A 13,813-nucleotide genomic window follows, 5' to 3' on the forward strand; every position below is an offset into this window, starting at 1 on the left:
GAAGTGTGATAGAACCCCTCTTATTCTCACTAGACATAAATGATCAAATGGACTGGGTAAACAGGAATCTGCAAGTGTTTGCTGATGATGCTCTAGTGTACCAGAAAGTGTCATCATTGAGTGACTGTAGGGGGAAGAAGGATGACTTGAATAGAATTTCTATTTGGTATGATAAATGGCAACTTGCTGTAAATTTGGGAAATATAAAGTATTGAAGATAAGCAGGAAAAAGAGTCCCACAATGTTTGAATAAAACATTAGTGTGCTGCTTGACGCAATCACACTGATTGAATGTCCAGCCATAACATTGTAAACCAACATGGGATGAAACAAGCACGTAAGTTTGATAGTAAGGAAGGCACATGACCATCTTTAGTTTATTGGGGAGTTCTAGGAACATCTCTAAAGGAGACTTGTGTAGAACACTAGTGTGGCCTATTCTTGAGTACTGAGCATGTGTTTAGGATCCCCAACAGGTCAGATTAAAGGAAGACATCAAAGAAAATCAGAGGTGTGCTGCTATATTTGTAACTGGTAGGTTCGAACAACATGCAAGTATTATAGAAATGCTCCATGAACTCAAGTGGGAATCCCTTGAGGAAAGACAATACTCTTTTCATGAAGTGCTACTGAGAAATTTCAGAGAACTATTATTTGCTGCTGACTGCCGAATGATCCTCCTGCTGACAACATACATTTCGCATAAGGACCGCAAAGATAAAATAAGAAAAATTAGGTCTTGTACAAAGGCATAAGACATCATTCCCTTGTTTTATTTGTGACTGGAACAAGAAAGGGAATTACTAGCAGTGGAACAAGGAACTCTGTGGCATGCACCATATGGTGAGTTATAGAGTATGTACATAGATGTAGATCTCATTTACTGATCTTCATCTTATACTGTATTATTTGGTGAACTAGCTATTTTTAAATAATATGATGCCAAACTGTAACAAACTGGTTAATGTGTTCATTTGTTTTGGGGGCCCTGTGAACTAATGACATGTTATCATGTACTGACATACTGTCTTGGGGTTTAAGTGATTGAGTTATGTTCTTTTATTTTTATACTTTTTACAACATAATTACATGATAATTTTGCAGTAGTGTAACTGGTTTTGACCACTACTAATGTTGACAACTGAATGTAAAATGCTTGCAGCATGTGCCTTTAGTCCAAAGATGACCACTGACTAATCGAGACTCATTATGGCATTGTGATTGTATCATTCGAGGACTAAGGAATACAGTAATGTGTTCTTGTGTAATTTTGACTCATAAATTTAATCTTCTGTCATGGGAAGGAACAGAACTGTTCTGGGAAATGTAAAGTTGCACATTTAACACACATATTAATCCACAATATGATGGAAGACTATTGCCAAAAAATGGCCAATGATAGGCAAAGTAATTTTCATAACACAAACTTTTCAGACCTGCATGAGTTGGACTTGGATGACCTCACATTGTAATTAAAAAAAAAAAAATACAACTTTCATATCCTGAATTATTATTATTATTATTGTTATTATTATTATTATTATTATTATTATTATTATGGAAACACTGAGTAGTCATGCATACTTTTGTTGGAGGTACCAGATGTCGCCAACATAACTGTGTACGTTTTTGTCAGTTAGTAATGATTTGCACTCCTTATTGAAGAGGCTGCATCATTCCATTTGAAATCTGCTATAAGTCACCTTATCTGTCGTATGAAGATTTTGATAAGTTGTGGTGCACATTTGATGCAGTAAATACCAGCTTTCCTAATAACTTTGTCAGAGGGCAGCATTTTCTTTCAAAATGAATAAAGAACTAAACCTCACTGTGTGACTCCTCTCTGATGCCAGAGTAAGAGTGTAAAGTGTGTGAGCGCTATTGTAAATTGCCAGCTCTGTGCTATGAGTGTTTCAGTTTCACTAAACATTTGGGGAATTTATTTGCTTCATGTTCTGTATAATTCAGTTACTCTTTCCATGTAGTTTGTGTTTAAAACTGTCAATAAATGAAGGTTATTAATTGCCAACTTTTTTTAAAAAAGGGGGAAAACCGAAGAAATAAAAACAATATTAACAATCTTACACTTCTGACAGTTTTAGCACAACTATAAATTGTAGCAGTTTCTACCAAAAGGCTTGTGTAGAAAAGCCCTAACTCTTTCTTGTAGTACAGTAGAAGGCTTTCTACCTCTCCTGTTTACACACCTGTATTACTGCATTGGTTTATGGTTTCATTTGCTATTTTGTTGTGGTTATTTCATTTGCATAAATTTCTTTACAGTGCTTGATTTGGCATCTCTCTTCAAAATGTAGCTTATGTGCTGTTGATTACATCATGCATGGTGAAAACATATTACATGCATTACACAAGAACAGCTCTCTGCAAACACATACTGTTTTTTCATTTTGATTTTTGAAAAAAATATCCCATTTTGGAACTGCAACAGTAACACATTTGCCATTTTTGAAAGGACAGAGTAACAGACTATAACAATTTTTTGCCGTGTTGACTAATCAAAATACAGTTTTCACACACAAAAAAGAATTTTTTGATATGTAGAAGAAAAAATACTTTTCTCACTTACATTACAATTTTTTCCACTTTTTTCCTGACAACTGTTGGGTTCATCCGGTTCAGCAGCAGACCGCAGTGAGTACTTTCCATAACATTTCCTCAGATGTGTGCCTTTGTAGACATTTTTACATAATTAGACAGTACAGAAAAAATATCTCAGTCTTATTTCTGTTACAGTAGTGTTGATAGATATACTGAATGGTATTTGATCTGTTATTACTTTATAGTTAGTTGATTAGTGGTAGCAGTGGGACCTTCCAATCATTAACCAGCGGTATTATGGGCATTAACACAAAAATGAAAAGGTACGTTTTCAGTCATCTTTATTAATCAGGAGCAATAATTATCTCATTTTGGATTATGCCTTCTGAATGTTAGCATTCATACTCGAGGTGTCTTACTGTGTTGGTATTCAAATGTTCATTTCCTTTGTCATGGAGGACTGCTCATCATCCCACTCCAGTGTTTAAGAACTAGTAACTTCTCTCCTGTTAATATAAGAAACACAAACCTGTATGACAAATATGAGCCCCACATAATCAGAAAAAACTAGAAATAGTCATAATCATTCCACCCAGAGTCTTTAAATGCACGGTGAGTCATACACAGTTTTTTTTCCTCACAACAAGGATCGTAAAAAGGTAATGTATCTGCTATTAGATGTAGTTAATTTCAAGAATTATTTGTCTGTTTTAATTGAAATAAAGTTATAAACATTCAGAATTCATTTACAATCTTTTCCTATGTAAGAGTGATTTTCAATAGCAAATATACAGCATCAAATTCAAGCTACTATTTATGCTTTCATTGTGAGCTTTCAAAAGTATTAATACCAGTTTTACATGCAAACTTAAAAATCATAATTTTCTTGATATACTGTTACATACAATTTCTTAATTCTTGTTCTTCTATCTGAGAGTGCTTGATGACTGAGTGTGTATGGTTAGAAGATATTACTTAAAAATGTGACTGTCTGAATCGTATGCTACATACAGTATCTCATAACTTGCAGTGCCAGGAGACCCTCAAGATGTTCGAGCCACAGCCATAAATTCAACAGCCATTAATGTCAAATGGAGGCCTCCAGCTGAAAAAGACCGTAATGGCATAATTAGAGGCTACCACATTCATGTACAGGAAACGAGGGAAGAGGTTAGTCTTTTCACATTTGGAAGATGATCTTTTAAGCATAGGTAAATTTCTGTTTCCTGTCACAGCCGTGTATGTCATTTAATGAACAATCAAATACAAAACAGGGAAAGAGCCTACTGAATGATCCAATCCGATTTGATGTTCTCGATGGAAATGTGCAAGAATTCAATGTGACTGGTCTTCAGCCTGACACCAAATACTCTGTGCAAGTTGCAGCACTTACAAGAAAGGGTGATGGTGATCGGAGCCAGCCAGTACATGTTCACACCCCTGGTGGTGTTCCCAATCGACCAACAGTTAATCTAAAGTGAGTTCCTGTGCTTTTAAATATTTTATTGATTGGCGACTCCATGGAGTGCTGTGTGCACCGCGACCGTATATGTTATATTAAAAGGAAGGTCAGCGTTGGTTGTAATGTTGATGTTTTATTGATAGGAGAATCAATTTTCGATCATATAGTGATCATATTAAACTCAGACACTGGATCAAATTATCAATAACCAAAACTGAGAAGCGATCACAATTGTGATCACTGTGGTCGAAAATCAATTCTGCTATCAATAAAACATCAATATTACGACCAATGCTGACCTTCCTTTTAATTAATTTAAATATTTTGTTAGTCTGAAGCAATTTTATTGTAATGATATCTTGTATACTTTGTTTATTGCATTGGAAGACAAGAGTATTTCTTGTGATTTCACTTGTTTCGCAACCAAACAGCTGACTAGATTCCATCATACTTGTTGTGCAGTGAATCAAAGAAAGAAATTAAAAGAATTTTAGCTTCACCATTTGTTATATAAAGTAACTTAATCATAGAACTGTAAGCTAATCCTCCAACTGATGTCAACAAACAGCATAAAAATAATAATACAAAGATGTTCTACATACATACAATAAAAATCTAACACTGAATTACCCCTTGCTCAAATTATCATTTCATCATCTATGAATTCTTCTACTGAATAGCAGCATTTCTCCCAAAGCATTTGCTGTAGCCTTATTTTTAGATTCTCTGGCTTCATATAAAGTACATTTTTGTCCATTAACTTATTATATGTCATCCTCATATACTGTGAAGTCTGTGCATATAATTTCAGTTTGTATGTGTGTAGCATAGATTCTCCTCAAGTATTTTTGTCTGCTGTGTAGGAAGACTATAATTTCATAAACATTTAGTATATGCAGTATCTGAAATAATAGGTGACAAGATTCTGTTTGCTGTAATTTTTTTTTTTTTTTGCTCATGTCAGTAGAATTTGTTAGCATGTGCAATGTGCATTGCAAATGCAAGACAGCTAATCATATTTGATAGGAAGTCAACATGTGTACTGCAGCTGAAGTGTTTGTCCACATTTAGTCCTGGGAATCTGATAATGTCAGCTTCTTCCATAAGTTAATTGTTATGTATTTTAAGTTAAGGGCGATGTACTTGAGGACAATATTATGGAAATGGAAGAGGATGTAGATGAAGATGAAATGGGAGATACGATAGTGCGTGAAGAGTTTGGCAGAGCACTGAAAGACCTGAGTCGAAACAAGGCCCCGGGAGTAGACAACATTCCATTAGAACTAGTGACGGCCTTGGGAGAGCCAGTCCTGACAGAACTCTTCCATCTGGTGAGCAAGATGTACGAGACAGGCGAAATACCCTCAGACTTCAAGAAGAATATAATAATTCCAATCCCAAAGAAAGCTTTTGACAATGTTGACTGGAATACTCTCTTTCAAATTCTAAAGGTGGCAGGGGTAAAATACAAGGAGCGAAAGACTATTTACAATTTTTACAGAAACCAGATGGCAGTTATAAGAGTCGAGGGGCATGAAAGGGAAGCAGTGGTTGGGAAGAGAGTGAGACAGAGTTGTAGCCTCTCCCCGATGTTATTCAATCTGTATATTAAGCAAGCAGTAAAGGAAACAAAAGAAAAATTCGGAGTAGGTATTAAAATCCAGGGAGAAGAAGTAAAAACTTTGAGGTTTGCCAATGACATTGTAATTCTGTCAGAGACAGCAAAGGACTTGGAAGAGCAGTTGAATGGAACGGACAGTGTCTTTAAAGGAGGATATAAGATGAACATCAACAAAAGCAAAACAAGGATAATGGAATGTAGTCGAATTAGGTTGGGTGATGCTGAGGGAATTAGATTAGGAAATGAGACACTTAAAGTAGTAAAGCATTGGAGGGCAGCGTGGAGGGTAAAAATCGTAGAGGGAGATCGAGAGATGAATACACTAAGCAGATTCAGAAGGATGTAGGTTGCAGTAGGTACTGGGAGATGAAGTAGCTTGCACAGGATAGATTAGCATGGAGAGCTGCATCAAACCAGTCTCAGGACTGAAGACCACAACAACAACAACATGTCTAATGTTTGGTATAGCATAGTACACTTAATCACAAATTACTCACGACCTTTTACGTTAACTTTGTTAGATGAACATTGACTCCTATGACATCAATCCATGTAGGTTGTAACTAAACTGGGAACCATGTGACTGATAGTTTATAATACTGTCAGTTTTAGCAGGAAGCTAACAGCTTTTCTGAAACAAATACCTTTGACTGTATTGTAAAACTGGCTGTGGCATAAAATTATTTTTGACATTTGATTACATCTTTATAAATACAAAAGCAGTGGCATAAAAATTACTTCACATTGGTATATTCTTCCTTTACTCCTTTTTCTTCTTTCGTTTGAAGTATACTGTTATGATATGTTTTCACATGCAGTATATAACTAAAGGAAAACTTGAATGGCACTTACATTAATTGTTGTTACTTAGCACTGTGCAGAAAGGCATGTTTGTTGACTGCATGCATTGTAAGTATCTGTAATTTTTTCCATGGTTGTTACTTTTGAATCTTTTCCTGTACCTTTTTAGATAATTTCAGTCTTCTAGGGGTATGTTATGCCATATGTTATGAGGTTATAATGTTGAGAAAGTTTAATAGTTGTGCACAGTCTGTTGGGGGTGTTGTTTACAGCCAGTTGAGGCTACTGGGCTGGGAATGGTAAAAGATCATCAGCAGTCATAGTGATATACAGCTGTGAAGCTAATACGCCTATTACTGAGTCTAGGGTTTGGGCTCTTGCTAGGTTATGAGATATTTTCCTCATGCTAATTTCAGAAACTGTAATACACAAGTGCACTTGCAAGAAAATCCGAACAATGGATTGACAGGTGGTGCTTGCATAGGAGCATAGGAGAGTACTGACTCTGAGTGCTTAGCCTAATTGTTAGTGCTTCACACACAGTCAGCTGGGGGGGGGGGGGGGGGTGACCATTATGGACCTGTCTGGGTGGCTGCAGTTAGCTAATAGGGAGCAACAGAAGAGCTTAGTACCATACGTAGGAGTACAGCTGAAGATTGGTGGTATTGCTGTTGCAAAATGAATCTTCTCTTTGTTGACAAAGGTGCAAATGGAAATGTAGTTTTCACTGTTGCCAGTGATTCATGAAATTTATGTGTATTTTAACATTTATTTGGGCTCTATAAAGATGTTTTTGTTATATGGAAAGGGAAATAAAACATGTACAGAAGTAATAAATTCTGATACACATGTAGCATTTCTGTGGAGGAAGGAACGGGTATATTTTTGACCAGTGTCACCGTGACATATTATAGCTGGGTTTGTATGCAAAAAATATATTACATGTGGAGTATAACTGTTGCCAAAGTGTCACCTATCAAAGAGAAGTGTATTTCATGCATTTAATCTCTCTCTATTTTAGACATGAAGAATATTCTCGTTCTGTGCAGTTCCAGTACATTTTACCTTCCTTTTCTCCTTATTTTGTGTATTTATTTATACTTTCCTTTCTTTACTGTAGGACACATTCTGAGGCATCAAGGGATGACCAATTTAGTATTGGAGGCAAGCATGTAGGGTAAAAATTGTAGAGAGAGAGCAAGGCATGGTTACACTAAACAGATTTAGAAGGATGTAGGTTACAGTAGTTACTCAGAGATGAAGAAGAATGCACAGGATAGAGTAGCATGGAGAGCTGCATCAAACCAGTCTCTGGACTGAAGACCACAACAACAACCACCTTTCTTTTGGTGAAAAGATTTATAAAAATTCTTGAAGTCAGAGGTTCATCCATGGTTTTTAATATGCAGATTTGTCAATTTATGCTGTATAATAAAACAGGACCAATAAAAAATCAATACCAATTTGTAATTGCATCTTGTGACTTATAGTTGTAGTTTTTTGACAGAAAATCATTTGTTACATTTTATGTGAATGTAGGCTCTTTTATTATTCATGTTGTCTTTGAACTTCTAACACATAACAGTAGAGCAGGCGCACCACTCTTCCATTAGTCACCATATATTTTATAACCCAGAACATAATTTACATAACATGATCTCAAACTTTGGAAAAATTGTGTTTATTTTGTGAATGCTGTTATTGAACATTTTAATTCTAAACTTTTTTGTGAGCTCAACTGCATATTTGAACCTTTTAGGCTAAAATTTAAATATTTCATCAAAAGTTAATACAAAGTGCTTCACTTGAGGTTTACTTTATTTTTCAGTTTAGTGCACATTCCCTGCATTTAGGGCCCCCTGAACATAAGCCACTGTTGCACAAAGGAAAACCCAGGATGGAATGTAACAATACGAGAGAAGGAAAGTTGCTACTCACCATATAGCGGAGATGATGAGCCGTGATAGGAGCAATAAAAAGATTCACACAATCATAGCTTTCGGCCATTATGGCCTTTGTCAGCAGTAGACACACACACACTCACACAAGCACAACTTGCACACACATCTGCAGTCTCAGAGAGCTGAAACTACACTGAGAGCAGCAGCACCAGTGCATGATGGAAGTGGCAACTGGGTGGGGGTAAGGAGGAGGCTGGGGTGGGGAGGGGGAGGGATAGTATGGTGGGAGTGGTGGACAGTGAAGTGTTGCAGTTTAGACGGAGGGCAGGAGAGAAGGTGCGGGGGCGGGGGGGTAAGTAGCGGAAAGCTGGGTGTGGTGGTGAAATGACGGCTGTGTAGTGCTGGAATGGGAACAGGGAGGGGACTGGATGGGTGAGGACAAGGAGTAACAAAGGTTGAGTCCAGGAGGGTTACAGGAACGTAGGATGTATTGCAGGGAAATTTCCCACCTGCACAATTCAGAAAAGCTGGTGTTGGTGGGAAGGATCCATATGGCACAGGCTGTGAAGCAGTCATTGAGATGAGGGGTATCATGTTTGGCAGTGTGTTCAGCTACAGGGTGGTCCACTTGTTTTTTGACCACAGTTTGTTGGTGGCCGTTCATGCGGACAGACAGATTATTGGTTGTCATGCCTACATAGAATGCAGCAGAGGATGTATTAGACCTAGAAGCAAGACTTGTCTCTCTCTCTCTCTCTCTCTCCTCTCTGTGTGTGTGTGTGTGTGTGTGTGAGAGAGAGAGAGAGAGAGAGAGAGAGAGAGAGAGAGAGAGAGAGAGAGAGAGAGAGTGTATGTGTGTTTGTTTGTGCAGGAGGCGGGGGGAGGGGGTCTGTGTGGCTCACTTAATACAGAGGTTATACCGTATATAGCTGTTGTTCACTATTTAGTTTCAAGGGCTGTTAACCTTACATTTTACTAAGATCCAGCTATTTTTTCTTTTATTGCAATAATGTATCAAGTTTCCTTTTTTCTGTTAAACTAATTATAGAGTGTAGACTGCAGAATATTATGATTAGTAACTGTGACTTACTTCAATATTCTGATGTAATCCCAAAGGACAATTGAGAGAGAACCATCTGTTACTGTTGAACTTGAATGGCAGCGTCCCACACTGACATATGGTGAACTTCTTGGCTATCGGTTACGCTACGGCGTCAAGGATCAACCATTAAAAGAAGAAATGTTGAAGGGCACCACAGTACAACATCGCCGGATACCTGAACTTGGTAAGTTCAGACACTGCTTTCATAATTCTGTTTCAGTTATGTCACAATTTTCAGGAAAGAGATACATGTGAACATATTTTTAAAAATCCAAAGAGCATAAGCAGTGATGGAATTTCAGATAAGATAACAATAGACAGATTTACTTATTGTACAAAAGACAGCAACAGTCATCAAGAGATAGACAAAAGATGGCTAAATCTGAAATGTTTCAAGCCAAATACCTAATCTCCCAAAGGACATAGAGATTGGTAACAAGTGGAAAATACTGGAAAATTTTAATGTAAGACTGGTTGGGGGATACACTTACAATCCTAACTGATAAGGGTTACAGCAGGACAGAGGATGAAAATTTTTGTTATTAATTTTTGAGCTCGGATGATATGCCATGCTTCTCAGGACTGAGAGTTGCAGGTGATTTTCCAGTTCAGTATTCCTCTCAGCAGGCTCACAACTCTTTTGTGAGTTCATGACATGAACTCTTTTGCAAGTTCATGTTTGGCAAACACAACTCTTAAGTCCACAGTGCTACTTCTCCTTCTCTCTTGGAATTCTAACTATTCTCTGTTCTGTCCCTCCCCCTTAGGGACCCAGCTAGCAATGACTGTGTACACGTCTGCCAGTTGTGGGGCTACATAGCTGGAGCTTGGCCAGTGCAGCCCATTCAACACTGCTGTGTTCTTTGAGATTTCTTTAGAATCACTGTTGTTGTGACAATCAAACTTTATTTGTTGCAGGCAGTCGGGGTCTTGATTTAACTATTCGTATCATGAGGGATTTGAAGAGTTTAATTGATTTATTTTAAATTGTTAGCAAGCACCTTTGTGGAGAATGCCATACTTCAGTTGTAATAAGCCATGCCCAGGCAGACAGCTCCTACCTGAGTGGACTGTTTAGTTTCCATAGCTGTTTGTGGGGATAACGTGTTTACAGAGATAACTAAACACACTTCCCAGCAGAATGGATGTAATGCTGTAATAAAGCCACCAAAGCAAACAAGAGCTAGTTCTCATGATCAAGCTTCTCCTGGAGATCATAACAACACATGTTCCATAATACAGGCCGTGTTTATAGAAATAAATATGAAGAAAGAACATTTGATAAAGAGGGTGTGGCTGGTGCATTTACATTTATTAAGTGGTTAAGAAATGACACTTTCTTTGTCGAGATAACAGCAGCTCAGCAAGGTACAAATGTAATAAAAAGTAAGAAACTTTGAGAGTACCCAATCAAAGTATAGCTACATTCAACATGTAATTCAAGTAAAAGTGCCATGATGTGCCAATATATGTGATGAGCCATAAGACGTAAAACCCCTTTTTATATTGTGAACAGTTCATAATACTGAAACAAGATTTTCAGCAAGTTATAGTGTGCAGCCAGATGTTAGTATGCCTAGGGGCAAATAATTTTGTTGCATGGTTAATACCCATAACTTGTATCAAGCAAGATACTGAAACAGGTAATTTGTTTTTTAGAAGAATGATATACTCTTTCTAACAACACTCATTAGCTCTTGAACATGTGTGCGCAGTGATGTAGTGCTTCTCAATGCTGGCACCGAAACTTTTCACAGAAGTGTCTGAGAAATGTTTTTAATTGAAAGGCATGATTGCTGAAATCAGCTATTGTGGTTTAAACGCTGCCAAGTATGGCTCTCATGCCAGGCTCTGTTGTTATATGTAGCAAGATGCCTACACTGCTACCTCATGGACCTACTACATATGGCATACCACAATTTTCCTGTACAGAACTACATTTTAACATCTAGTGTATCAGATCGTGCTTAGGAAAACTACACTGCATGACAAAAAATGTGGAGCACCCAGTAGATATGTTTTGATGTCAACAGAACTTTGTACACACCTTTGGCAGGTATGTAAATTGAATTTCACTCCGACAGGTAGAATGGCCATCAAAGTGCATTAGTGTTGTTCATGTTTAGTGTACTTACCAGACCTAGTTGGGTCTATAATGGTGTGAACAGAATCGTATGTTGAGTGATTACTGTGAAGGACATGGAGATACTGTGTACTTGTGTGAGATAGTGTTATCAGCACCTGACAGAGTTTGAAAGGGGCCTCGTTGTGAGTCTCCATTTAGCCAGCTAGTCGATTCGTGCAATATCTAGAATTGTGGGGCATTCGGATGTGGCAGTGGCCTGTTGTTGGTCTGTATGAGAACATGAGGGAACTCATACTCATTGACAAGTTCTGATTGTGCAGGACTGACCACTACAAGGGATGATCACCATATTGTACACCAAGCACATTGTAACGCCTCTACATCTGTCTTGCCGTCTGAGAACAAGTAACAGACTCCCTGCAATATTCTGTGTCATCCTACTTGTTTGGTCAGAGACTAGGGAATTACCATTCCATGTATAGGTTGCAGTTAACACCACAACACAAATGTCTGCATTTGGAGTGGTGGCATGACTGGGAAGCCTGGACTGCTAATGACTGGCATCACATAGTGTTCAATAGTTAATCACAGTTCTTACTACCCCAGCTGCCCATCCACGCCAAGTACAGTGGCGACTTGGGGGGGGGGGGGGGGAGGGGGGGCGTCCATTCTTCCAATGTCTTGGAGAGCCACAGAGACATTACTCATAGTTTCACGGTGTGTAGGGTGTGATGGGAAATTACTTCACTTCATGGCTGGTATTGATTGAAGGAAAGTCAACAGCACATTGACACATCATGGACATTCTGCTCCCTCATGTGTGACCTCTCATGTGACAGTATCATGGCTCTATTTTTCAACCCGATGGGCTTGTCCACATATAGCGTGTGTCTTTACAAAATGTCTGCATGATGTTGAGGTACTTCTGTGGCACTAAGATCCCCAGACCTGTCCGTGGCAGAACATGTGTGGGATTATCTTGGATGTCAACTCATCAGGATATCAAGGACCAGTTGCATCAGTTGTGTGCCAGCATGCCTCAGGAGGGGATACTGTGGCTTTAAGACACCCTTCTCAACAAATCAGTGCATGCATCCAGGTCAGAGGGGGCTCAACTTCATACTGATAAGTGGGCTTATACCGTCAGGTTCTTTGTGAATTTGACTATATTTTGTAATCACTGAAATAACATCACGTGCCCTTTCAGCCTATGAAGTTTCATTTTGTTTTTCATCCTCCACTTCTGGGCACTTCACTTTTTTTATCTGCCAGTATAAATTACTTTTGCTGTACCAACACCACGTGTTACAATCTATATCAGAATTTTTAGTGTTCTGTATATAAACAAAGATGCTGTAACTTACCAAACGAAAGTGTTGGTATGTTGATAGAGACACTAAAAAACACACACACAAATTTCATTATTTCGCAACCCAAGGTTGCTTCATCAGGAAAGAGGGAAGGAGAGGGAAAGATGAAAGGATGTGGGTTTTAAGGGAGAGGGTAAGTAGTCATTCCAATCCCGGGAGTGGAAATACTTACCTTAGGGGGAAAAAAGGACAGGTATACACTCGCAAACACACGTATCCATCCGCATATATACAGACACAGGCAGACATATGTAAATGCAAAGAGGTTGGGCAGAGATGTCAGTCGAGGCGGAAGTACAGAGGCAAAGATGTTGTTGAATGGCAGGTGAGGTACGAGCGGCGGCAACTTGAAATTAGTGGAGGCTGAGGCCTGGTGGGTAACGGGAAGAGAGAATATATTGAAGGGCAAGTTCCTTTCTCCAGAGTCCTGATAGGTTGGTGTCAGTGGGAAGTATCCAGATAACCCCTACGGTATAACACTGTGCCAAGATGTGCTGGCCACACACCAAGGCATGTTTAGCCACAGGGTGATCCTCATTACCAACAAACACTGTCTGCCTGTGTCCGTTCATGCAAATGGACAGTTTGTTGCTGGTCATTCCCACATAGAAGGCTTCACAGTGTAGGCATGTCAGTTGGTAAATCATGTGGGTGCTTTCACACGTGTGTGTGTGTGTGTGTGTGTGTGTGTGTGTGTGTGTGTGTGTGTGTGTGTGCGCGCGAGTGTATACCTGTACTTTTTTCCCCCTAAGGTAAGTCTTTCCGCTCCCGGGATTGGAATGACTACTTACCCTCTCCCTTAAAACCCACATCCTTTCATCTTTCCCTCTCCTTCCCTCTTTCCTGATGAAGAAACCTTGGGTTGCGAAAGCTTGAAAATTGTGTGTGTGTTTGTGTGTCTTTTAGTGTCT

General features: G+C 38.7%; 1 protein-coding gene across 3 annotated transcripts in view; it reads left to right on the plus strand.

Moving 5' to 3' along the window:
• LOC124790089 (tyrosine-protein phosphatase Lar) overlaps positions 1–13,813 on the plus strand; it is a 537,690-nt gene that overhangs the window by 471,463 nt on the left and 52,414 nt on the right. For all 3 annotated transcript variants that reach the window (XM_047257655.1, XM_047257656.1, XM_047257657.1), the window contains 3 exons: positions 3,590–3,729; positions 3,834–4,036; positions 9,461–9,630. In XM_047257655.1, coding sequence (XP_047113611.1) covers positions 3,590–3,729; positions 3,834–4,036; positions 9,461–9,630 — 513 coding nt within the window. The remainder of the gene's footprint in view (positions 1–3,589; positions 3,730–3,833; positions 4,037–9,460; positions 9,631–13,813) is intronic.

This window comes from Schistocerca piceifrons, chromosome 3 (genome assembly GCF_021461385.2).
Source record: "Schistocerca piceifrons isolate TAMUIC-IGC-003096 chromosome 3, iqSchPice1.1, whole genome shotgun sequence".
Lineage (NCBI taxonomy): Eukaryota > Metazoa > Arthropoda > Insecta > Orthoptera > Acrididae > Schistocerca > Schistocerca piceifrons.